The following is a 27,929-nucleotide window of genomic DNA, read 5'->3' on the forward strand; positions in this document are numbered from 1 at the left end:
TTGGTCCTGAGCTCTGACTGGCTCCCCGCACTGAAGACAGCAACAGTTTAAACGAAATGTTTACATATAGGGTTGCCAACTTTCTTAAATGGAAATAAGGACCGGGGGGGGGGGGGGGGGGGGGGACATGCCCCCTGAAATTCATACATTTTATATCATATTATAATGCAACTTATTAGGCCTATATATTTATAGAATAGCAAAGTAGGCTTAATCAATATACAAGACTTAACCACATATATATAAAGGCTATTATGATCATTTTGCCACAAATGAACCATGTATTTGTTTAGATTATAATACGTTTTATTTTTAACTTAAACAAATACAACATATAACATTCGAAACTCATCGGCTTAGACTGCATTTGAAGAAAAATAAACACAACAGTTTTCTGTAGCCTTGTGCGAACTTATTCAATAGAATTAGACTTCTAGAATGTTCTTTCCGGTGCAAAATTTGTTTTTAGTAGTTTTTCTTATCATAGCCTACAAATGTCTTTGGAAACACATTTTACTTGATTTACTGAAGCCTGTAAAATGCATTTGCAGCTGCACAGCTTGCACATTGAGCGTCTGGCTCGCTCAGGCTGCGCTGCGGCAACTGCACATCCAATGGCGTGGGCGCCTCTGACGTGCGACCAATGAGACAACTCTACGTCATTACACGTCAGAGCCCGTCAAGGTGGCGCCAAGTCCCCGAATTTGCATGCAGCGGGTCTTCGTTCATTCATCATAGTCTGTCTGACATATATATTAGAAGCTATGCGTCTGTCATGGATTTGCACTGAATTGATTCTCAAAAATACGGAACAAAGTGCGTTCCGTATCAGTTCAATACGGAACAAGCCTTTTATGTGTCAAATACGGAACGATTCCGTATTATACGGAACGGTTGGCAACCCTATTTACATACATCAGTTAGAATTATACATTATACAAGTTATACATAACTCAAACATGTAACCTAAGTAGGGCTGGGCAATAAATCGATTTTATCTATTAACTCGAATGTGTAGTTTACGTCGATTTGTTTGAATGAAAATCGGTTTTCTCTTTAAAATCTGCCGACGCTCCCGTCTGGGTTCCCGTAGTTCTGAACGGCTCAGCGTTTGCCATAGAGAGATACACAAACAACATGGCAGATGAACAAGACCGCAGCAGCACAAGCACAGCCGCCAACAACATTTACAAACTGAATCCGCAGGGCTGACAACTCTCACGCCAGACTCACGCAATTGTCACTTTTGATAAACCGTCAAGAAACACAGGTGGGTTCTGCTGTTATTTATCTTGTCCTGAGTTGATTACTGATTGATCTCCACTTGTGCTGATTGGGTTAATTATCTGCACCTGCTCCTCCCGAACCTTGTTAATAAAACATCATTTAATTACAAAATTCAAACAATAAACACCGTTTTTGGCTCTAATGTGACGTGACAGATCTCAGTTCAAGCAGCACGTGAACCGATCATCTGTCACTCTTCACTACCAGTTAATAGTAAATAAACACGAATATAGGTCATTTGAAAGATACAGTTCAACTTACCGAAATGTAATAAAATCGACCGATCAGTGTTTTTCAACCGTGGAAAGATATCCATAAAACAGCTGGAGAACAATACGTCACGTAACGTTACATTTACCTCAGGAAAGCCATTTAACCATCATGTTAGTTGGACTTAAAAAATTGCTATAGAGAGAAGTATTTTGCTAAATATGATAACTATTTTACATATTTATTATATTTTTACCTATCATTAAAATATTATAACAATGTTATTATAAAAACGCATATTTCGTTTGAGATGTTATATTTAACCTTTAATAATAATACCAGTTGACAGGGCTCTGTATGTTTACAGAATAAGGTGAGAATATTTTTTTTTAGAAAAATTAACACAATAACGTATCTACTGTATAGGACTGTAGCCTATAATAACATGACTTACTGCTGAGCATATAAAATAAAGACATGATCTCTTTTGCAATTATCCTTATGACTCTGCATTATTTTACCTGCTGTGTACCAACCAAATTCAATTCAGCCCTTTTGACCAGTTAAAATACCTTTAAATGTCGAAAACAACCCATAAAATGCAGTATTCTACTTACAACAAAATGATTGAAGCCTCTACTTATTGCAATCACTTTTCGGCACGACACCTGCATTAAGGCCTACCGGATTTAAACATTATACTCAAGAATTGCATTTAGGTCTGACACTTTCCCATAGTAATGGTTATATGAAAATCACTTTAGTTTTTGGCATTAACGTACGGCTCAGCAAGTTTGCATATATAACTTATTCCCTCAACTGAGAATAAATATGTGACAATAACAAAGCTGTTTGCAAATGCAAGTTAACTCTTTATTGAGACAGATGAAGACAGTAGCAGGTCAGACGAACACAAACTCAGGATGGTAAGTGGCGCAGGGACTTTGGTAGACAACCCGGTGATGGTGCTCGGTGATCCAGTAGTAATCCAGTAGTCCTCAGTGCGCGGTGAAGCAGTGCGGGAATCCAGAACGGAAAACAAACGACGAAGAACACGAAGCAAATCCACAATCCAACGAGACAGCACGGAACAGGAACACACACCGGGGAAAGCACAACGATCTGACAACATGAGACACCAGTTACTGCACATATAAAGGGACAAACAAGTGGTGACAGCTGGTGCTGTAATCAGCGGTGATCAGAGACCACGCCCACAGACATACATACACACAACAGCGCAAGGACGAGAGAGACAGTGAATTCATGAACCGTGACAATAAATTGGTCATAGAGATTATCATCAGGAAAATGATTTGTGACAGGGCGGTGCGTTTTATAGCCGGTTTCAATCATAAACTCTGAACATAACCTCCTCTGAAGCAGGTCGGGTGTGCAGCATAAGTTACCATGGTGATATAGCCAGGTTAAGAGAGCCCCCTTTGTGACATAAACAATTCTGGCTTTTGGCTCAACATACCTAACCCATTAACCTCACTTTGTAGGACACCCCTCTGTAGTTACCACTTATTCCTTTTGAAAATCTAAAACATGAAAATGATACATATTGTACCCAGATATATTTCATTCTGTCCGGGATCTAACCTTTCAAGAAGTAATATCTCTTTGTAGTAAACAATATTGAGTGTTAAAAAACTAATATTATTCCATATATTGTTGGTGGTGACAGCAGATTTCCAGAGCAGCTTATGTTGGAGGTGACTGCTACTGACCTGTTCTACTTAGGGAAATATCACTCTTAAGAGAAAATCATTGTTTTGCAAATGACTGGCCTCAGATGGGAGATTGATCACTAGTTTAAAATATGCTCTCCTAAAATTATGTCCCTAAATATTTTCTTGCCCTTGCAGTGCAGAGACTCCACACCCGATCATGATTATGCTGAACTGCCCCCGCCACTGGAGGAGCAACTTAAGGAAGCCACTGAAAAAAGTGAAACTACTGTGTCGTTCATTTAAAGTGCATTTTTATATTGGCCTAAAGTGAAAATCACAGTTTCTGATTTAAACCTGTTTTGTTCAGTTTTCCTTAAAGCAAATAACAAACATAAAAAAATTATACTTTGGACCAACTTAAAAAAATTACTGTAATTTGTTACAGCTAAATTTATTAGTTTTTCTCAAGCTATATTTTTGATTTGGTTTAAACTTTAAATTTTAATTTAATATCAATCAAGTTATTCTGCTCAACAAAAAGTTAAAGTAACACTGAAGCAGTGTTAAAGTTAATGAGATAATTAATGAGATAATTAAGTGATTAATTGAGTCATGATTGAGCATTATTGAAGACACCTGATGTTAACAAGCAGAATCACTGAAGGAGAAAACCGGAATTTTTATGTCACCGTTATAATATTTTTACCTTTTACAATGAAATCCAAAGATTTTTTTTAAACATGTCTCATGTACAAAAAATAATGTATTGATTCTATTTCATTTTTAGACACACAGACATAAAGAATCAGCCTGTGAATCTCATCAATGGTGACAATAATAAGCATGTTGCAGTGCATTCTGGGTGCCACCAATCAAAACTCATTCATGGCTCCCAGCATGCATTGCTGCATGAATAAATAATGAGCTTATGTTCAGAGGTGATCTGTTTGTCACCATTGCTGAGATTCATACGCTAATTATTGATGTCTGTGTGTGCCAACATAAGTGGTTTTGAAGTTCCCTTTCGAGGGAACTTAACACTGCGTCGAGAATCGACTCTTTGGGGACGCTCCCTTAGCGTGCGCCTCTGAAGTATGAATGAAACTATTCCAATCCTGATTGGTGTTGCGTCATGACGTAACATGTGACGGCATAACCGGATGCATAAAAGCTACGCCGGAACAAACACAAACTAGCTTTCGCTCTTCAGCAAGCGCTCTGTGTTGAAAACTGTCTGTCATATTTGGTGTTGTCTGTCTGAAAATATTGCATATTATGGCCAGCGAACAATTCAAAGCTTGTGTGTCTCCCTGCCCTCGTTTCATCACGGGTGGGGACACACATGCTTTGTGTGTGAGTTGTTTGGGAGCGCAGCATGCACGGGCAGCTCTCGAGGGAGCTGCTTGTGTAGACTGTGAAGCACTTCCCATTAGAGTGCTGCGCTCCCGGCTGGCGTGCTTTGATGAGCACGGTCAGGCTCGCGTTCCCCATGGTTCTGGTCCCGCGTCCGTTGAGGTGGCGCGGCGATTGAGATCGTGGGGTTCGCAGCGGGATCTTGTGGATGAGATTGAGACTGCTGAGGCACCTTCTCACTCTTCATCCGAGGATCTCGTAGCCTCTGAGAGTGGTGCAGGAGCCCGCATCGCGGCTTCTCCTGCCCATGATCAGGTCCCGATGCTTGAGCTCTCTGCTTCCGAGGAAGTAGATGTGCTCAGCATCGATGCGGATGACCGTGATCTAGGCGCGCCAGTTCAGGGCCAAGGTTATGAGGAGCTGGTGGAGGTTGTGACTCGTGCTGTGGCCAGACTTAACATCAGCTGGCCACATGATGAGCAGGGAACGCAAGTGAGAAGCAAGCTTGATGAGCGTTTCCTGCAGCACAGATCGCAACCTCAGCGCCGGGGTTTGCCGTTTTTCCCCGATCTTCACAAAGAGATTTCGAGATCGTGGGATAAACCGAACTCATCCCGTGTCTCCAATCCCAGTATGGTGGATTACAGTAATGTTATGGGGGCACGGGATATGGGTTATGGGAAGATGCCTAAAGTGGAAGAGGCTTTAGCGGGTTATCTTTCTCCTGAGTCGGCATCTTCCCTAAAAACCCCGGCGTTGCCTAGTAAGCCCTGCAGAGATACATCTGCATCAATAGGCAGGGCTTACATGGCGGCAGGTCGGGCTGGTTCATGTCTGCACTCTATGGCACTCTTGCAGGCATACCAGGCCGACCTCCTGAAAGATTTGGATGAGGGGGAGGGGCCAACTCCTGAGGATATTGCGGAGTTAAGGAGAGCCACAGATCTGTCTCTTCGGGCCACAAAAGAGACGGCCCGCGCTATTGGCCGCTCTATGGCAGCTATGGTGGCCACGGAGAGACATCTGTGGCTGAATTTATCTGGCATGAAGGAAAAGGATAGATCCTTTCTGCTGGATGCGCCGCTTTCGCCTTCTGGCCTGTTCGGCGACGCCGTTACATCGGTCGTCGACAGGTTTCAGGAGGCGAAGAAACAATCTGCGGCGTTCCAGCAGTACCTCCCCCGTAAGGCAAAATCCAAATCGAGTAGGGTGGGGCCAAAAGATCAGCCCCAGCCATCAGCCGGCTCCTCACACCGGGCAGAGCAGAGAGAGAGCGTTTCCTCTAGAGCCCCTCCTCCTGGAGCTTGGCAACAGAGGAAACACTCTCAAAAGTCGAAGTCCTCCAACCAGAAGGGCGACCTGAGGGACGTCATTCAGGCTAGGAGGGCTTCGGGGAAGAGGTCCTAACCGAAGTGGTAGGACCTCTGAGGGCTGTCCCCTCCGCTGTAGGGCAACCGAGGTTGTTCTCGCAGCGGAGCCCTCTAGGAAACGATGTATGTTGCCCGCCGTCCACGACGCTTCGGGCCGCATCTCTTTCCAGCGAAAATATTCTAATAAAGAAAAAGCATCAATTATGGTCACAAAAGCCGTATCGACTACACCCTGCCGGTATTCCGCTTCAGGGAGTCGAGAAAGATGCTCGAAAAACACCAGAGGCCAGTCTCGAGAGGCTGGTACCCCTAGTAGATTTTGTAGAGGCATGGTATCATCTTCCCAACATATCTGCATGGGTCCTGCATATAATAAAATCAGGGTACAGACTGCAGTTCGCGCGCTGCCCCCCCAGGTTTTCAGGGGTAGTGCAGACTACAGTGGTTCCAGAGCAGGCTCAGGTGTTGGAACAGGAGGTACAGACTCTGCTGCTAAAGGAAGCCATAGAACGTGTTCTTCCTTTGGACAGGGAGTCCGGGTTTTACAGCCGGTACTTTATAGTTCCAAAGAAGGATGGGGGGTTAAGGCCAATTTTAGATCTCAGGGTTTTGAACCGGTCTCTGAGGAGGTTCAGGTTCAAAATGCTAACCATTCCTGCAATCGTGAGTCAGATCAGGTCCGAGGACTGGTTTGTCACGATAGATCTAAAAGACGCTTATTTTCACATCTCCATCCTTCCATGTCACAGGAGATACCTGAGGTTCGCTTTCGGGGGCGAAGCTTACCAATATCGGGTTCTTCCGTTCGGCCTAGCTCTCTCTCCCCGCACATTCACCAAATGTATGGATGTAGTCCTTGCTCCACTGAGACTTCAAGGCATTCGTATATTGAATTATCTCGACGACTGGCTCATTCTGGCTCAGTCTCGGGAGATGGCAGTTCGGCATCGAGATGTCGTCCTTGGCCACATTCAGAAATTGGGGTTGAGACTCAATACAAAGAAAAGTGTGCTAGAACCATCCCAGTGCACGATGTTTTTGGGAGTCGTGTGGAACTCGATTACGATTCAGGCACGAATGTCTCCCGCACGTATCGAGTCAATTCTGGGGATGGTATCCAGGTTAAAGCTAGGCCAAGCCATCACTGTAAAGCAATTTCAAAGAATGCTGGGCCTCATGGCAGCGGCATCCAACATCATTCCTTTGGGCCTTCTTCACATGAGGCCCCTTCAGTGGTGGTTAAAAACCAAGGGGTTTTCTCCCAAGGGAAATCCGTTTCGTATGATCAGAGTAACGCGCAGATGCCTTCGTTCTCTACAAATATGGAAGAAACCTTGTTTCCTGTCCCAAGGGCCAGTGTTGGGAGTGTCTTGTCGCCGGAAAACCGTTTCGACAGACGCCTCCCTCACTGGCTGGGGCGCGGTCATGGACGGCCGCTTTGCCAGGGGTCTGTGGCAGGACCATCATCATTCTTGGCATATAAATTGCCTGGAGATGATGGCTGTGTTCAGGGCTCTGAGGAGCTTCCTCCCAGACATCAAAGGTCACCATGTATTAGTACGATCAGACAATACGTCAGTGGTAGCCTATCTGAACCGACAAGGGGGACTCAGATCGCGCCCTCTGTGCAGACTGGCGCATCAGATTATTCTTTGGTCCCAGGGGAAAATACTGTCTATCAGAGCAATGTATATTCCGGGGGTTCAGAATCAGGGAGCAGACATCCTGTCGAGGCAGGGGCTGAGGCCCGGGGAATGGAGACTTCACCCAGAGGTGGTGAAGTTAATATGGGAGAGGTTTGGACCGATGGAAGTGGACCTGTTTGCGTCTCGAGAGACGTCCCACTGTCCACTTTGGTTCTCCCTCTCACATCCAGCCCCACTGGGGTTGGATGCCATGGTACAGGCCTGGCCGAGGCTTCGCCTGTACGCTTTTCCCCCGATCGCTCTGCTTCTGGGAGTCCTGGAGAGGGTCCGTCAGGAGGGCATCAGTTTACTTCTGGTTGCCCCAAGGTGGCCGACCCGAGTATGGTTTTCAGACATAATATCACTCCTGATAGCTCCGCCATGGCAGATTCCTCTGAGGAGGGATCTGTTGTCTCAAGCGGAGGGCACAGTCTTCCACCCTCACCCAGAGCTGTGGAAGCTGTGGGTCTGGCCTCTGAGGGGGTTCAGTACCTAGATGCTGGTCTATCAGCCGGAGTGGTTGAAACCATACTTAGTTCTAGGGCTCCATCTACTAGGAGATTATATGGCCTCAAGTGGAATGTTTTTTCCGCTTGGTGTAGAGAACAGGAGTTAGATCCAGTTAACTGCCCAGTGGCTTCAGTTCTGGAGTTTCTTCAAAATCGTTTCTCTGCGGGTCTCTCCCCTTCCACACTTAAGGTGTACGTGGCTGCCATTGCGGCTTTCCATGCACCATTGAGTGAGGGGCCTCTGGGGAGGCACCAGTTGGTCATTCGGTTTCTCCGTGGTACTCGGAGGATGAGACCGACAACCAGGTCCAGGGTTCCTACCTGGGACCTGGCAATAGTTCTTGAAGGGTTATCCCTGGCCCCCTTCGAACCTTTGCAGTCGGCTTCGCCTAAGGACTTGACGCTAAAAGTGGTATTTCTCTTGGCTATTACCTCACTTAAGAGGGTGGGAGATCTCCAAGCCCTGGCAGTGACACCAGCTTGCTTGGAGTTTGCCCCTGGCAGAGTAAAAGCTTTTTTGCACCCGAGTCCGGGCTATGTGCCTAAAGTTCCATCTAGTACGGCTCGGTCTACAGTCCTTCAGGCATTCCATCCTCCACCTCATGTGTCGGCAGAAGAAGAGAAGCTTCATTTGCTCTGCCCCGTCAGAGCTTTGAGCGTGTACCTTGAGAGGTCCTCTTCTTGGAGAAGGTCGGACCAATTATTAGTATGTTTTGGGTCACCTAAGAAGGGGCTCCCGGCATCCAAGCAGACTATTAGTAATTGGATTGTTCAAGCTATTACTGAGGCTTACAAGGTGCGCAACTTGCCTTCACCTTTAGCCGTGAGGGCTCATTCAACTAGAGGCATGGCTTCCTCTAGGGCCCTTCTTTCGGGAGTACCCCTACAGGAGATCTGTGAGCAGCCGGTTGGGCTACTCCACATACTTTTATTAGGTTCTACAGTCTTCACCTTCCTAGTACGCCTGGTTCACTCCGGGACAGGCCTGTTCGGTGCGTGGCCTAGTGGGCACTCGTTCCCCAAAGAGTCGATTCTCGACGCAGTGTTAAGTTCCCTCGAAAGGGAACGTCTCGGGTTATGACTATAACCCTTGTTCCCTGAGAAGGGAACGAGACACTGCGTCGTTCTGCCACGCCCCTTAAGGCCTGAGAGCGGCTTGCTTCATCGCTAGACTAGTTTGTGTTTGTTCCGGCGTAGCTTTTATGCATCCGGTTATGCCGTCACATGTTACGTCATGACGCAACACCAATCAGGATTGGAATAGTTTCATTCATACTTCAGAGGCGCACGCTAAGGGAGCGTCCCCAAAGAGTCGATTCTCGACGCAGTGTCTCGTTCCCTTCTCAGGGAACAAGGGTTATAGTCATAACCCGAGACGTTTTCTTTTTATTGAATTGATAATTTGGTTTTCAATGAAAAGGCTAAAAATATTATGCTGAACAAGGCCAGTGCTGCTATAATTAATTAAGCAAACCTAAATGGGACTCAATATGAGTTGATTCAGGTCAAATGATTGTGAAATAATGATTATGTTAAAACTCAACCAACACCATCAGATCACCTTTTCTAGTTGTTCATCTGGCTGTCAGCAGCCAAACAACATTAAAAGTTAATGATTTAAGGGTCAAGAGTCCAACTAAAACACACACTGATCACCATAACGGTGACTTAAAAAGCGGTGACTGTTAACATCAGGTGTCTTCAATAATGCTCAATCATCACTCAATTAATCACTTAATTATCTCATTAACTTTAACAATGCTTCAGAGTCATTTAACTTTTTGTTGAGCAGAATAACTATTTTGATTGCTATTAAATTAAAATCTAAAGTTTAAACCAAATCAAAAATATAGCTTGAGAAAGACTAATAAATTTAGTTGTAACAAATTACAGTAATTTTTTAGGTTGGTCCAAAGTATCATTTTTTTCAGTGCAAGATCATCAACGATCAAGCAGAATTATTGCACATCTTCAAACCAAGCAGTTTCTCCTTTCAAGATTCCAAGGCGATGATAAGAACATCATGTTTTTCACAGGCTTTCCCGATTACAACACACTGGAAGCAGTGTTTATGGCCCTACAGCCTACTGCAGAAAACATGGTAGAGTGGAGTCAGGCACAGAGAATAAGGCAAGCCGACGGGGAAATTGTAAGGCAGGGGTTTAGCATTCCTAAACTGGCCGTCATTGACCAGTTTTTTCTATTCCAATGTCGTCTTAGGCAAGGTTTTCCTGAACAGGACCTTGCAGTGCGCTTTGATGTGTCAGTCAACTGTAAGCAGGGTCTGTGTAACCTGGGCAAACTATCGACATTTCATGTTAGGATCACTTCCAATTTGGCCTTCGAGAGAAACTGTTAACGAGCTCATGCCTCCTTGTTTCCAAAGCACTTTCCCACTTACAAGAGTTATATTAGAAATACATGTGCAAAGACCTAGTTCAAAAGTTCTCAAGTCTGAAATCTACTCTCACTACTAAGGTAACACCACATTTAAGGGCCTAGTTGGCATCTTTCCCTCAGGTTTAGTCACATGTGTCAGTGACCTGTATACAGGTTCGATATCTGACAAAGGAGATCACAAGAGAATCAGGGATCTGTGTCTACTTGAGGAAGGCGATGAGGTCATGGCTGATAAAGGATTTCTCATCAAGGACCTTCTCACTGAAATCAATGTCTCCCTTGTGATCCCACCCTTTTTAGGCCCAAGTGGACATTTCAGCCAAGAAGAGGTGAGACAGACACAAGCCATAGCCAGACTTCGCATTCATGTTGAGCGTACCATCAGGAGGATCAAAGAGTATCACATATTCGATAGGGTCTTACCAATGACACTAGTGGGCTCTGTCAATCAACTGTTTGTGCCCTCTTGAGTAACTTCCAAGGGCCTCTTCTAAAGAGTGCCAGTGCACCCTTGAAATTATACCTGTCTTTATGGACTGGTTTGAAATGATACGGTCCACCCCATGGAGCACACTGAATTACACTGACTGGTTGTTTTACAGTCAAGTTTCTTTTATTTTTGACACAGTGGTTGCTATGTTTGAATCAGCGGTATTTCAGTGAACAGAAATTAAATTATTTACATACATATCTTAAAATAATATAAAATAACCCTAACTATATTAAATGATTATTCAAGAAATCAAATTTTGTTGTCACAACTTTTGAATATAAAGCACTTGTCACAAAGCCTCTGAAAAACAGAGAAGCTGTCAATCTCAGCTGTCAATCATGATGTCACACCCGTTTTTATAGCATCAAATAACTAACAAAAAACAAATTTATTTAATCCCTTTAGGTTCAAAGATCGACGACTGGCCCAGATTATTGTTGTTCAACATTCACTGCCCATTAAAACATCACACTCTTACTTGATCTGCACAAACTGAGTATCATTAGAAAGATTAAAGGCTCCAACTTCGAGATTTGACCACTGTTTATGATAAAACTGGTTTGCAGTGACATTCATTTCTTAGTTTATGTCAGGAGTGCAAAATAATCAATCTGTCAGGGTTCTGTCACTTCTGTCTCTATTTCTTGGTTTTGTGACAGAGCCCTGACACTCCTGTTTTGTCTTGTGCTGTGGAGATACAACGCATGCAAATGAAGTATCCAGGTATAGTAACCGGACCCAGACTCTAGAGTCACCATCCTAATCCAATAATCATAACTATTCATTCCTGTCTACTAACGGATTATTTGGTTGCATGTACATGTAGCCAATGTAGGAGAATAGTTATTATGTGCAAACAGCGGGAAACTCGTGTGCGCATGTAAAAAAAAATCTATTCCGATTTGAAGCCTGTGACATATAAACCGCATTAACCCGATCGCGTGTTTAGCGTTCATGTAAACACTACATTCAGAACAACAAAAGTTGTGCATGTAAACGTAGCCACTGTAGGCGATACTCCAGGACCAGGAACCACTGATCTAGAGTTTCATGACTGAACTCCATATATATTTTTAACTGTGTGTATTTGTGTGTAAGTGTGTATGTGAGTATATTTAATGTGACTGTGCTTCGGCCATGTAAAGCCGTTCTTTAACCCTGTCAGTAAAGCTGTTTGACTCTGATGAGTCTGAGGTGAGTCTGTATCTCGTCCTGATCTCTCTTCGGTCTCGTCGTGAGCTCACAGTCTACAGCAGCTTTTGCATTCAGAGGGTGTTTTATATGATCAGCACATGCTTCACTCTGCATGTGTTTATAGCTCTATGAACTGAACATGACATGATCAAGAGCTCTTCTTCATCAACCAACAAACATGACTTTCAGCATCATCTTCCTCTTGACTCTGGCAGTGTTTAGTCCAGGTTTGAAGAATGATTTATGATTGTGTTTTCAAACACTAATAACACTATATCATTACAATCAACACAATCTTGTGTTTATGAAGAGAATGAGTCAGTGTTTTAATATGATCATCATGTTTTAGGTGTAATATATGATCCCTGTCAATCAAACTGAACACACTGCATTCAGTCACTTAAATTATTTTTATTATTTAAATACCAGCAGCTTCTTTTGCAGAAGTGAAACTGTTGTGTTCCAGTCCAGATCATGCAACCAATCAGAGAGTGAGACTGAAAAGCCCATTTGCATTGTCAGGGTGAAGTGATTGTGATCTCTCAGAATAGAGCAGCTCTGTCTCCAGAGACCATGTTCAAACCCCAAGAGCTTTATTTGACATTTACTGCGACATCAACCTTCTGAAAAGCTCCTGCATCTTCATCTGTTAGTTGAATGATGTTGTCAGACACAGAGTGAACTTGTTGAGAAGCTTTATTGAATGTTGCAGCAAACACAGCAGATTGAAAGTTCACACACACACACACACACACACACACACACACTGTTTCAGTATGGAGTTGTAAAGCACTACAGCTGCAGCACTAGACTCATGTGAATCCTGCCTGACACAGGACACTCAGATACGGCTCATCTTCAGGAGAGAAACATCAGCACTCAGAGCTCTTGTGGAACGAGACCTCATGAGGAGCTCCATCATGTGTTACTCTGCAGACGTACAGCTCTCCCTCTTCCCAGCGTGCTTTGCTGAGGGTCAGGACGCTACTGCGGCTGTAGCGGCCGTCCTGCTGGCTCTCTGCGCTGGTCAGAACCCCCTCGGTGACCTCTGACCCGTCCAGTGTCCAGCTCACCAGCGCCCCCTGTGGAGAGTAAGAGCTGAGCAGGCAGAGCAGTGCGGCTGAGTCTCCAGAGATCTGCAGAGAAGAGGGCGGCAGCAGAGACACTGAGGGCTTCACTGTGGGACCAGCTGCAGGAGACAAACACAACACATTCACAAACACACACACAACACACTGCACTGCACATTCACAGCATAGGAGTAATGCTGTTCTAGTTTTAGATTAAATAATTATAAAACAATATCAGTAACACTTTATTTAAAGCTTTCATACATATTGCATTATAAAAGTTATAATTATGCATTGCTATATACATGAAAATGCATGTATGATCTAATCAATAAGTGTAACAGCAGTTATAACACATATTATCTATTATCAGGCCGATCTGACTGCTTTAATTCCAGCAATTATTCACTCTGTCTCTGAACATAAATATCTTACATTTTGAGATATTCACCTGAACTGAAAATGTAACTCAATTTCAAACAGAGTTAAAACACAATTGAATCATACAGAATATTATAAAGCACTGAATTATAAGCACAACATGAGCAAAAGAGATTCAGTATCATTGACTGAACTACAGAAAGTAGCAACATTTACATTCTGATGTCAAATCTCTTTTTACATGTATGATTTCTACAATAAAAGATGAACTAAATATGAACTCAGTGTAGAAATAAATGAAGGGAAAACAAAACTGTAATAAACTGAATAAACTCATAGTGAGACACATTATGGAAATATGTTTAGAATTGTATTTCTTTTTTTTTTGGTTGAAAGGAATAATGCTATTCTTAACATCATTGTTTTAGATTAAATAATTATACAAAAATATCAGTAACTCTTTAATTAAAGCCTTTAATACATATTGCATTATAAAAGTATTTAGTGCATTACTTATTGTTTTACACATTATAATGCATGTATGATCTCATCAATAATTGTAACTAAGGTTTTAATATAATATTATCTATTCATTGTTACAACTTAAGAAATTATAATACTTTAAAACTCATTTCAGATGAAACAAAAAGTTTTTAAGTATTATAATACATTTTAACTTTGGTTACAATAATTTATAGAAATATATATTGCATTATAACATACATTATGAAAACCTTTATAATGCATTATAATAAAAGGCTTCAGGTACAGGTTTACCACAATATCTAATAATCATCATTATTATTAAATGTTGTTCTTGTTTCAACTGTAAAACACTTTCTGAAATCTAAATTGTATTTTTTTATTAGGTGATTAAATCGACAGACTTACCGATCACCAGTTTAGTTCCTCCACCGAATGTGTACCACAGTGATACAATCTAATGAAACGCTCGTACAAAAACCTCTATTCCACTCGAGTGAACACACACTCCAGCAGAGAGAGAGAAACAACACTTCAACACACTGATATTAGAAGATCCTCAGCTCTTCTCAACACTCACTCATTCAGATTTGACTAAATGCTTTCTGATATAACACTGTTTAAAGAAATATATGTGATGAGCTGTGACCTCTGAGGTGACCTTTGACCTCTTTGATCATGGATGATGTTGTGGAGTTTCTCATAATGATGCTTCTGTTCTTCATATGCAGATCAATCATCATGATTCACAGAAAAACCTGCAGCTTCACACTTCAATCTTCAGTGAGAATCTGTTCAAATAATGACTTTATTGAATATTAGAGCCAAAGTCAATAGAAAGTGTGACAATGAAGATATAAAAGGTGTTTTGCATGTTCTACACAGTCAAGCATGTTTTCATATTCAAGGTGTGTTATAAAAGTATCTGGACTGGTTCTGAATCTCCACACAAGATCATGAAACGTGAACAAGCTCTAATATGTGTCCATCTTTAACAGCCTGTTTCTTCTCCATCTGATGATTTCAGACACACATGAGGCTTCATGATAGATGGAGTGACACCATGAACTCTGATTAGAGATTCACAATCAGTCCTGATACTTTCTGAACACACTCATGATTCATGATCTTACTTTAGTGATGGCGCTTCATCTAGTGGAAGTGTAGCAGTGATGATGGTCACATGACTGAATATGGACACAGAGATGGACGTTCATCTGCACATCCTCAGTGTCTCAGGAGTCACAATAAACATACTAAATAAAGTCATGATTGTGTAACTCTAGTGTATATGAGTTTGTTCTCAGCACAAGCTGTTGTAAATCCTGCCCACTTCTTTGCATTGTCAGCACATGCTTCAGTGCTCTGAGAGTGTTTATAGTGCTGTGAGTTTAACACTTCATGACTGAGAGCAGAACACACACACTCTTCATCATCACACAAGACTAAACTACAACTATGAACAACATCATCATCTTCATCTGGACTCTCTGTATATTTGTTCAAGGTAAACATTTTAAAGAACTGTTTACATTAAATTATTATAATATTAATAACAATGAGTGTTACAAATACATTTTTTTTACATACATTTTTCTAACAGGTTTCAGTGGACAGGTGACTGTGACTCAGACTCCTTCTGTAAAAACGGTTCAAATTGGTGAATCAGTCTCTATAAACTGCAAAACAAACACAGTAGTGAGCAATTCCTGTCCAGGTTCATATACTTGTATGCACTGGTACTCACAGAAACCTGGAGAAGCTCCTAAACTCCTCATATATTATGCAACAACCCTTTATACTGGAACTCCATCTAGATTCAGTGGCAGTGGATCTGGCAGTGATTTTACTCTGACCATCAGTGGAGTCCAGACTGAAGATACAGGAGATTATTACTGTCAGAGTTATCATAATAGTTATGTGTTCACACAGTGATAAAGAGTCGTACAAAAACCTCTGTCAGTCAGACGTCACAGTGACTGCACTGATACAGCTGAGAGAAACTGCAGCTGCTGATGGAGGATCACAAACTACACAATATCAAACCTTTCACACACTTTATTCATTTATTATGATCTAAGTAAACATGTAGCACAATCTCATATCCCTTACTACAATGGCCTATAATGTGGAGAAAATGTGAGTGGTGCTTGTTCCTGTAAAACTTTCCACTACAATGTAATCTTACTGTAGGAACAACACTTCCTTCCAAATGAGAATATTCTCTATGTAACCGTGGCGTCCTATTGCCACACTAGTCCCGACTACGCCACCGGGGTTATATACCCACGGAAATAACAGCAACCCAAGTTCAAACAAACAGTAGGCCTAATTGACCCTTCGCAGGGAGCTTGATTGACAGGTGATCTGACCAATCATACTTCGCCATCCGCCATTTTGTCCGACAAAGCAGTCAGGAGAGTTAGTAGATTAACATGGTCGGATTTGAACTTGAAAAACGGCTTGTACTGATGCCTTTCTGCGGTTAAAACAACATTCCTTCTTATGTTCATGTAGCAGGTTGATTAGTCACAATGGGTCTAATTACACACTCTTTTTGGACCAATCAGGGTTTAACGGCATGCTTTATAGGCAGGGGGGTTGGCCCCCTCGAGACTGACTTGTTGTTGTCAGACGCACATTTCCGCTCCGAATTATTTCATGTCCGGCGGTGCAGTCACAGCAAATCGACAGTGTCTACCTGTTAAACTCGATCCTTCCTGTAACGGAACCGGGTTGAGCTTTGTTACTGGCTCGGTGTAGCCGTACTATCGGCACTATTGGTGCATTGGTGCGACGCTCCCTGACGTGGTTGTAAACCACTTCGTTCGCGCTGATATCTGCACTAGCCACTCCCTTCCTGGCCGTGCTGCTGTTTTGTCTCAACCAACTTCTGTTTCTATCATCAACTGTCCACAAGTAATTTTATGAGCGCAACCCCGGAGCTGAACGTCTTTACGCGCCGTTCAGCGTCAGATCTGTTGTCCAACTGGGTATCTGGCAGGGTTGTATTTGACTCAGTGTGACACAAGGATAGCATTGTCCTTATGTGGTTTGCCCGTGCTTATTAGTATGTATGTGTGTGTGTGTGGATAGTGGGGTCTAGTTTATTAGTTGACTTATGATTAAATGATTTTGTTTCATATTTCTTTTGTTTTGATGAAGATTTTCAGGTTTCTCTGAAACTTTGTAATTGTCAATTTGTTTTTTTTTGTTTATTTAAGTGATTTTGTCTTGGTTTCATTTTCTTTAAGTTGAGAGACTTTCAGGTTTTCTCTGAAATTTTATAATTGTCAACTTTGATTATTTTCTATGTTTATTTGTTAATTCCTGATTAAGTGATTTTTGTCTTGGTTTCATTTTCTTTAAGTTGAGAGACTTTCAGGTTTTCTCTGAAATTTTATAATTGTCAACTTTGATTATTTTCTATGTTTATTTGTTAATTCCTGATTAAGTGATTTTTGTCTTGGTTTCATTTTCTTTAAGTTGAGAGACTTTCAGGTTCCCTTTCGTAGTCACTCCGAGTTACGTCGGATGACGGAGAATGGGGGTTTCGCCAGAAAGCCAGTCCTCTTCGAGTATTAAAAAACGAGCCAATGGCAAAGAAATGCCATGGGTCTGCGGAATTTGCATAATGTATCTCCGCCTCACCGCGTGAGTATTTAAGGAGAGACACCTGCAACAGCAGATCATGTTTTCGCTTTGGAGCCAAGAGAACCTCTTCACTCCACAGCCACAAGACCTGAGTTTACAAGTGACTCACCTCTTCGAGACGAGCGAACTCTCCAGTGTTGGTGTGACGGCGGTACCCAGCGAGTCTTCACATTGCCTGCGATCTGTGCAGTGGTCTGCCTGACTTTGTGTTTTCTCCCTGGTCGCCTCAGCATTGCAGAGTTTTTCCTCTCCTAAAAGAGCTGCACGTGGCACGTCTTTTTAAAGATGTCTCGCCCATGTTCTTCTGGTTGCGGTCGTTATCTGTCGTCTTCTGATGGGCACGAGCGCTGCTTTGTGTGTCTGGGCTTTGAACACGCTAAGGCAGCGCTCGTGGATGACTCATGTTCCTTCTGTGGGAACATGACCATCGCAACACTAAGATTAAGACTCAATGATCTATCAGTGAGAGTCCCCGCGTCCACCACCCGTTCTGCTTCCTCCACGAGAGGTGGTAGTTCGGCTGGGGGACAGGGTGATCTGAGGGTGACGGTGTGGAGCAATCCGACGATGCGTCCTCGGACCACGCCCCCCTCCGCTGTGTTGCAACCCGCGAGTGCCGCGGTGATTCAGGCGGGCTCTTCTTCGGAAGCCCTGCGTGTTTCATTCGGCGCTCCAGAGGATGACACGATGTCGATCGCGGCATCACAAGGTGGGCTTGAGTCTTCGGGAAGTGAGGATGCGGCTGCGTTGCCTCCTTCGGGAGTCCCAGCGTTGCCCGTGTCGGATCCTGAGATGACAGCCATGCTGTCCCGGGCAGCCGTGAGCATCGGGCTAGAGTGAAACCCTCCGCCCTGCCCTGAGCGCTCGCGGCTGGACGATTGGTTTTTGGGTGCGGCTGCCGCCTCACGGCCTCAGCCAACCCCAATTCCTTTCTTCCCGGAGCTGCATGAGGAGCTGTCGAGATCATGGAAGGCTCCTTTGACCTCCCGTGAACGCTCGTCAGCTTTCTCCGCCTTTCCTCCCCTCGATGGCGCAGCTGTCCATGGGTACACTGGGATTCCCCCGGTGGAGCGCTCTGTTGCGATGCAACTGTGTCCTCAGAGCGCCTCCTCTCGTGGCAATCCTAAGCACCCGTCCAAGGCCTGTAGATTCTCATCATCTATGGTGGCGAGGTCTCACAGAGCTGCAGGACAGGCGGCTGCTGCCCTGCATGCGATGAGCACCTTGCAGGTCTACCAGGCCCAGCTGCTCAGAGACATGCACGAGGGCAGGACTGACCCAGGGACGTTTGACGAACTGCGTGCCGCCACTGATCTCGCTCTCCGGGCGACGAAAGTGGCCTCACGCTCCCTGGGTCAGGTGATGGCCACTAATGTGGTCCAGGAGCGTCACCTTTGGCTGAACCTGGCCGATATGCGGGACGTTGAGCGGACTCGTCTGCTCGACGCCCCCATATCCCAGGCCGGCCTCTTCGGCGGAGCGGTTGAAGACTTCGCCCAGCAGTTTTCAACCGCACAGAAGCAGTCTGAGGCGATTAAACACATTCTGCCCCGACGGCCAGCTGCTGCCTCCACCCAGCCGTCGGCACAGACGCCTCAGCCTGCTCGCCGCCGAGGGCGCCCTCCTGTGGCTCCCGCCCCTCCCGCACGGCCCCAGCTGCAGCCTTCACCCGGGCCGCGTCGTGGAGGAAGCCGCAGGAAGGCGCCCCAGCCCCCTCAGGCCCCGCGCCCCGCTAAACGCCAGGCCAAGCGGCGCTCCTGAGACGGGCTGCTCAGTGATGGTGTCGGTTTTTTCCCAGGAGGCGGTTGCAGGCCCCCTCCTTCCCCCGGTGGAGGGCCGGGGGAGAATCTTTTGTTCTCCACTCCCCGCTGCTCACCCACGGGTGGGCAGCACCCTAATGTGGTTAAAGAAAGAACCGAAATGTCCATCACTGAGCACACAGAGCCGGATGACAGTGCGCGACGCCCCCGTGCCTCGCCACTCTCGTCCTCCTCTGTCTCTGAGGGCGAGGATGACAGTGCGTGCCGTCCCCGGACCACACCACTCTCATCCCCCTCTATCGCCAGACCCCTGGCAGAGCAGACCCCCGTGGAACGCTGGTCCTTCCCTGGTCTCCTCTGTCAGGGCGCGGAGCTTGGCTGTGCACACGCTCAGGGCCGCTATGCCACCCTTGCCTGTGCCGGTCACTCCGCCTCGCTGCCCCTCCGGGGGGACGCCTGTGGCTCGGATGATTCCGCTGGATCAGTTTTTGGGGGCTTGGTTAGAGCTCCCCAATCTGTCCCTATCAGGCTCGGCTATGCGATTCAGTTCGCACGGTCTCCTCCCCGCTTCAGGGGAGTCCGCTTTACTATGGTCGGTGGCAATGCCCCGATCATGAGAGCGGAGGTTGCTACCCTGCTGGCGAAGGGTGCAATCGAGGCTGTCCCTCCAGCCGAGATGAGGTCAGGGTTCTACAGCCCCTACTTTATTGTCCCCAAGAAAACCGGTGGGTTACGGCCAATCCTGGACTTGCGCGTCCTGAACCGCTCCCTTCACAGGCTGCCGTTCAAGATGCTCACGGCCAAACGCATTTTCGAATGCGTGAGGCCAAAGGATTGGTTTGCAGCGATAGACCTGAAGGACGCCTACTTTCATGTCTCCATTTTACCTCGACACAGACCGTTTCTTCGGTTTGCTTTCGAGGGGCAGGCATACCAGTACGCGGTTCTCCCATTCGGGTTGGCTCTGTCTCCTCGCGTCTTTACGAAGGTCGTCGAGGCAGCCCTTGTTCCCCTACGCGAACACGGGGTTCGCATCCTGAATTATCTCGACGACTGGCTAATATTAACTCACTCTCGAGATCAGACCAGGAACACAGAGACCTTGTGCTCCGGCACCTAGCCCGTCTGGGCCTTCGGGTCAACTGGAAGAAGAGCAAACTTTGCCCCGTGCAGAGGATCTCTTTTCTCGGTATGGAGATAGACTCGGTCGCCATGTCCGCGCAGCTTACGAGCGAGCGCGCACACTCACTGCTGACTTGTCTTCGACAGTTCGAGGGCAAGAGTGCGGTCCCACTGAAACTTTTTCAGAGGCTCCTGGGGCATATGGCATCCGCAGCCGCGGCAACGCCACTCGGATTGCTTCATATGAGACCGCTTCAGCTGTGGCTTCGCGATCGGGTCCCGAGGTGGGCATGGCATCGCGGTACGCTCAGAGTTCCAATAACTCCGACCTGCCGTCAGACCTTCACCCCGTGGCGGAACCTCAGCTTTCTACGGGCCGGAGTTCCCCTAGAACGAGTTTCCAGGCATGTTGTCGTCTCCACAGATGCCTCTGCCACGGGCTGGGGCGCCATGTGCAATGGTCATGCAGCCTGCGGGCTCCTGGACAGGACCCCAGCGCCTCATGCATGTCAATTGCCTCGAGTTGCTGGCAGTACGCCTTGCCCTGCACCGCTTCCACGCGTTGCTCCTGGGTCAACACGTACTTGTCCGCTCGGACAATACCGCGACTGTAGCGTACATCAACCGTCAGGGTGGTCTACGCTCTCGCCGTATGTCGCAACTCGCATGCCACCTCCTCTTATGGAGTCAGAAGCACCTGAGGTCCCTTCGTGCTATTTACATTCCAGGAGTGCGGAACCTTGCAGCCGACGAGCTGTCACGGCTCCGGCCAACCTCTGGCGAATGGAGACTCCATCCCCAGTCGGTCCAGCTGATATGGGACCAGTTCGGGGACGCACAGATAGATCTGTTTGCCTCCCACGACTCATCCCACTGCGCCCTGTATTACTCCCTGACCGAGGGCACGCTCGGCACGGACGCACTGGCGCACAGCTGGCCGCAGGGCCTACGCAAGTATGCGTTTCCCCCAGCGAGCCTTCTCGCACGTACTCTGTGCAAGATCAAGGAGGACGAGGAGCAGGTCATTTTGGTCGCCCCATACTGGCCCACCAAGACCTGGTTCTCCGAACTGATACTCCTCGCGACAGCACCTCCTTGGCCAATTTCTCTGAGGAAGGACCTCCTTTCTCAGAGACGGGGCACCCTATGGCACCCTCGTCCCGATCTTTGGAGACTCCACGTGTGGCTCCTGGACGGGACGAGGCAGGTTTGAGTACCCTGCCACCAGCGGTGGCGGCTACCATCACTTCCGCTAGAGCATCGTCCACGAGACATGTCTATGCGTTGAAGTGGAACCTCTTCGTTAACTGGTGCTCTTCTCGCCGAGAAGACCCCAGGAGATGCTCGATCAGTGTTGTGCTTTCCTTCCTGCAAGATGGGTTGGAGCGAAGGCTGTCTCCCTCCACCCTGAAGGTGTATGTGGCCGCTATCGCCGCATATCACGAAGCAGTTGAAGGTAAGTCTCTTGGAAAACACGACCTGATCATCAGGTTCCTGAGAGGAGCGAGGAGACTGAATCCTCCTCGCCCTCCTCTCGTTCCCTCTTGGGACCTCTCAGTGGTGTTAAATGCCCTGCAGAGGGCTCCCTTTGTGCCTCTGCAATCAGCTGAGCTTAAGATCCTGTCAATGAAGACAGCGCTCCTGGTTGCGTTGGTCTCCGTCAAGAGGGTAGGGGACCTGCACGCATTCTCCGTTGACGAAGCGTGCCTGGAGTTCGGGCCCGGCCACTCTCACGTGATCCTGAGACCCCGGCCTGGATATGTGCCCAAGGTTCCCACCACTCCCTTCCGGGACCAGGTGGTGAACCTGCAAGCGCTGCCCCGGGAGGAGGCAGACCCAGCCTTGGCACTGCTCTGTCCAGTACGCGCACTCCGTGCTTACGTAGACAGGACGCAGTGTTTCAGGACCTCAGACCAGCTCTTTGTCTGTTATGGTGGGAAGCTGAAGGGAAAGGCTCTCTCCAAACAAAGGTTGTCTCACTGGATAGTGGACGCCATTGCTTTGGCATACCAGCAGCAAGGTCGACCATGCCCCCTTGGTGTGACCGCCCACTCCACCCGGAGTATGGCGTCCTCTTGGGCTTTAGCGCGTGGCGCCTCGCTGACAGACATCTGCAGAGCTGCAGGCTGGGCGACACCTAACACATTCGCCAGATTTTACAATCTCCGAGTGGAGCCAGTCTCCGCCCATGTACTGTCTTTTTCAAGCTAACATGGGAGCTGTTAAGTGTCTCGCTTGCTCGCCATTCCACTCCACGGACTGGATACGTGCGATATTTCCTCAGGTGAGCATTCCCCTCTGAAGCCCTGAGTTCCTCCAGCACTGTTGACGCTGGCTCCAGTGTCTATTGCCTGTGCGTCGGCTAGGTGCCTCCGTGTGCATGGTTCCTCCTCTGAGTAACCCCCACATGTGTATTTTCCACTGTAAGCCTCTTTGAGCATGTGTCTTTCCCTCGGCAAGTCATCTGCCATTCCTGGAGTTGAAAGTAGATGCCACCCTACGGGCTGGTCACTCCAGTGTTTCTCCATATGTAGCCCCCTTGGGCCATATGTGTATTCTTAAGTCCTCCCTATGGGTAGGCATGCTGCGGCATATCTCCCCTGAGATATGCTTCCCAGTGTACCTTGGTATTCCTGTGTTAAGTAGGACTCCTTCGTCCGTGCCTATATCACGACAGGGAGGTCAGACTTCGCAGGGCACTGGAAGACAGCTGTGAAGGTGGCGTGATTACACGGGGACCCCCATTCTCCGTCATCCGACGTAACTCGGAGTGACTACGAAAGGGAACGTCTCGGTTACGGATGTAACCCTCGTTCCCTGAGTAGGGAACGGAGACGTTACGTCTCCCTGCCACTTCCGCTGTACCGCTGGGTAGACGCCTGAGTTCAGTCTCGGCTCCTCAGCGAAGACATGATCTGCTGTTGCAGGTGTCTCTCCTTAAATACTCACGCGGTGAGGCGGAGATACATTATGCAAATTCCGCAGACCCATGGCATTTCTTTGCCATTGGCTCGTTTTTTAATACTCGAAGAGGATTGGCTTTCTGGCGAAACCCCCATTCTCCGTCATCCGACGTAACGTCTCCGTTCCCTACTCAGGGAACGAGGGTTACATCCGTAACCGAGACGTTTTCTTTGAAACTTTATAATTGTCAATTTTGATTATTTTTTATGTTTATTTGTTAATTCATGATTAAAGGGATTCCGTTTTGGCTTTATATTGCTTTGATCTGAGAGGTTTCTATATCTCTGAACCCCGAGTTGTCAAAGTTCTTTTGGTTACCTTTTGTTTAACTCTAGGCAGCTATTAAGTCACACTTGCTGCCTAGATTTGCTTAGATTGAAGTTATTTTTATTTATTTTGGTTTATTGATTCATTTTTCCCAATAATTGAATGTCCTTTCTTTCATAGTGCTGAGTGCTGAAGGTGGCGGTGTCAGTGTCTCTGGGGGTGGCGTCTCCTTTGGGTGCTGTGTTTTTCCCTTGTTTATTTTGGAGTTATCACTGTGTGGGTGTGAGTGTTCACGTGTGATCGGGGATCCTTTCTTTTGAGATCCCACACCCCTTAACTCTGTCCCCCTACTGGTAAGGCCTCAGTATTCTCTCCCCCCCTTTTTATTAGTATGCATATCTATATTTGATGGTTTTAGTATTTGTATAAATAAAATTATTGTTTTTGAATGGAACTACGTCTCTGGCTTCTTGCATAAATTAAACCTGTGTGCTTTCTCTATTTTGGGTAGTTTAACATTTAATTAGCCAAATCCTATTCTCGGGGCGAAATTCCCCGGGTGGCGTTGCCGGTAAAACAAAGTCCCACTCGCCACATTCATTCATGTTTATTTGATGCTATAAATGAACTAGAAGGAAGAGATGATCGGATCACGAGCAGCTTTAACTGGTGCTCTACAGCGATCTGTCACGACACATTAAAGAGCCACAAAACAGTATTTATGTTTAAATTTCTTTAAAAAAAAAGACCAACTTTGAAAGGTGAGACTTTGTTTAATATGTTTAATATCAAAAGTAACCAAAAAGTAACCTGGTCTCCCCTGTCTGTCAGCATGTTGTCAGTCCACGATGTATTTTTCACTGCGTGAGAACATGGTGTGTGTGTGTGTGAGAGCAGCGTAGCTTGTCGGACATAGTGACAGTAACTAAGGGGGGCGGGTCTTTGCGAACGGTCAATTGGTAAAAGAACGAAGACGTGACCTTCAAGTTCAATAACTTTTATTGGCAATGAGTTATAAAACTCTGAATAAATAATCACTTTTAGTTGTGTTTATTATAAAAGGAGCAATAAAACTTAATCAACCTAGACATTAGGTTGATTATTAAATGTCACAATTCACTAGTCTTACCATAGGAGTGACCAAGCCTGTGTGAAAATAGAGAAGAGTCATTGGCCACGGACCCGCCACCCTAAGAGCACACACCACACCTGTACGATTCTCAAGAGGATAAAATCACTTCTAAAGCAAATCCAGTGCATAATACAAACCACTCTACACTCCCAAATCAATACGCATGCAGTGCAGGAAATCTCACACCAGCTGCAGTGAAGGAAAGGCCCAAACGACCCCAGAGGAAGGACTCCCACACAGGCTGGCTCCTAGGACACAAAGGAATATAAATTAACACTCCACTGTACATATCATACCCAAACACAGCGGTTGGTCTAACCCAAACTCAAATAATATAATCAGTACACAAAAATAAGAAACCACAAATGAAACAAAACCAGAAAATCAATATATAACCAAAACTTTAAGGTTATTATAACGAAAAATAAATCATAAACAAAACAGCAGGGCCTAGACGTCAGAGGTCCACGTGCATAGGACTCCACAAAGGAGGATCTGCCAAATAAACACAAAACAAACCATAAATATCTAAAATACAGATCCAAATAGACCTCTGACACAAATTCCATGCAACATCATTACACCTTCAACTTACAGAATTGTTAGATAATTCAATGATTAGACATGAAATGTTAACACCAAACCAGACAATCTAACACACACATACCCCTGTCATAATCCACGAGTAAAATATAGACTGGGTGAATGATTCGTGGCTATGGATTAAACACGGCATCCAGCGCTCGGCACTAGCCCAGTTAAATCACCCACACGCTCACACTCTTGCATCAAGGACTTCCGCCCTGCGTTTAACATAAAATCAATCAATAAAAACATACTAACGTCTTTGTATTAGAATAAAAATGCCACACTCACAGCTCGCTATGACGCTTCGGGATCACAACACCGGAAGGAGACAGAAAAGGTCAAAGCGTCAGGAAGTTTTGCCGTCTACTCGCTGTCGCGCTATTTATAGCGTGAAATATACACGCCCCATACCGAATCCTTACTCACTCGGTCACATCTAGTAGGAGATTTTCTCTATAAAAGAAAAAGAATTCCTCTAAAAGACGCTTGTTTCTTCTGGTTGAGTTTGCAGATGAGTTGGGCGGTTCCCCAGGCAGTTAAGTGGGTGAACTTCATTTCAGATTCGGTGCTGGAGATGAGCATGAGTCTTCAATCGCAGCATCCGAGGGTGAGTTTTCTCCTGATGTGGAAGACTCTCCTGGGCTCATCATCAGGTGTGCTTGTGTAGACTGAGTCTCACGCTGAGATGTCCCCTCATGCTGTTTTCCCGGGCTGTTGTGAACATCGTGCTCAAGTGGATCTCTCCATCCGGCACTGAGCGTTTACAGTTAGATGGAGCAACACTTCGCCGTTCCACAGGTCGAGCGAGCGATTGCAGTGCATCAGTGTCTGCAGAACGCCACTACCGGGAGGAATCGTCCGAGACTCCCGTCCAAAGCCTGTGCGGTCACGTCATCCCTGACGACAAGACTCATCCCTGAATAGGATAATTCACTAATCACACTGATGCACATTATTACAGAAACCATTAACAATGTTCTAACACCAAAAATACAGTGATTATGATACAAAGAGACAGTAAAGTAAATATAAGAGCAAAACTTCCTCTGCTTCCCCGTCAGCATACTATACATCAGAGCATGAACATGTAAAGGGGAAGCGATATATCTTCCTACGGTGTCCCAATAATTAAGATTCACATACAACAATTGACTGGAACTCAGAACAAAACCATTGAAAATAAAACATTTTATTCAAGTTTTGCTAAGAACATTTCTGCTTATACATGAAAACATATAAATTAAACTCAGATGTCCCAATCAACTGCCTACACTGCCATCTTGGATGTTTTATTTGGATTTGAATTTGAATTTATTTATTTTAAAAGAGACAATGGACAGTAATCAACATGAGCACTCAAGTTCATCATGTGCCAGATTTAGCCATACAGGCTATTTTTCATCAGTAGTCCCTGGCAGGTTGATGGTAAAATCCACAAGTCCATAAAACTTATAAAAAAAAAAAAAATCCATCTAACATAACCATAATCAAAGCATATTAATACAAATACAGAATGACTTTAAATATAAGGAGACAAAAACAAGGCACTACTCCAAATTATGAAAACGATTTTTTAATCATTTTTTTTTAATGGATGTAGAAAAAGAAGTAAAATATGTAATATTTCTTAATTTTGTAGGTATAGTATTCCAGTCATGTACAGCTCTATAAGAAAACTGCCCAAAAGCACTCCTTCTATGTGGTATACAATCCCCTCTAGTAGTGGCTCTAGTAGATGAGTTAGGCCAGAGACAATTTATATAGAGACATGCTCCTCAATCCTCAATACAGCTATATAGGGAAAACCCGTAACGCCAAAGATGGCGGTTGTTTGCACATGTCCCGCCCCTCCCGCTGGAAAGCCAATCGTCTGCTTTTAACATTCAAGCCGGGAAACATTTAAGCCTATCGTCTGGTTCCACTGACGCATGCGCACAGCTGAGGTTTGCGACAGCGGAGACGATTTGGCGACACCGAGTTGTGTTGTGTGCAAGATCAGATGGAGTCCACATGGAAGAGGGTGATAACAACGCGAAGGCACCGGACTACCAATGTAGTTAAAGCATTTTATATCGACCACAAATATGTTTAAGTGCTCGGCACAACACCGGCATTCTGGATAGAGACGTAAATGAAGTTGGTGTTGTGAACCCTTGTGTATGCGTAGTAACCTGTGGGGAAAAAGGCATTTTAAACCTTATTTTGTCATCAAACTTTTTCAGCGATTTTTATCATATTTTACTGCTGTTTCTATACATGCAGTTTTTATGTCCCGGTGACCAGTGAAAGTGCAGTTCTGCCTCTCTGCCCATTCATTTAGATAGGAGCCTG

At 45.5% G+C, this 27,929-nt stretch overlaps 1 long non-coding RNA gene and 1 gene segment (V, D, J or C); one reads left to right on the top strand and one right to left on the bottom strand.

Moving 5' to 3' along the window:
- Positions 1 to 12,855: 12,855 nt before the first annotated feature.
- LOC130083282 (uncharacterized) lies at positions 12,856 to 15,493 on the bottom strand. Its single transcript, XR_008806822.1, has 2 exons — positions 14,520 to 15,493; positions 12,856 to 13,366 (listed from the first exon to the last, which is right to left on the bottom strand). It is a non-coding gene; the product is annotated as an uncharacterized LOC130083282 (long non-coding RNA).
- LOC130083279 (Ig kappa chain V-III region PC 2485/PC 4039-like) lies at positions 15,494 to 16,149 on the top strand. The segment is given in 2 exon segments: positions 15,494 to 15,618; positions 15,715 to 16,149. Coding segments are annotated over 2 exon segments (381 nt in total).
- The last annotated feature ends 11,780 nt before the right edge of the window (positions 16,150 to 27,929 follow it).

Source organism: Rhinichthys klamathensis, unplaced genomic scaffold (genome assembly GCF_029890125.1).
Source record: "Rhinichthys klamathensis goyatoka isolate OS25496 unplaced genomic scaffold, OSU_Roscu_1.1 h1tg000054l_1, whole genome shotgun sequence".
Classification (NCBI taxonomy): domain Eukaryota; kingdom Metazoa; phylum Chordata; class Actinopteri; order Cypriniformes; family Leuciscidae; genus Rhinichthys; species Rhinichthys klamathensis.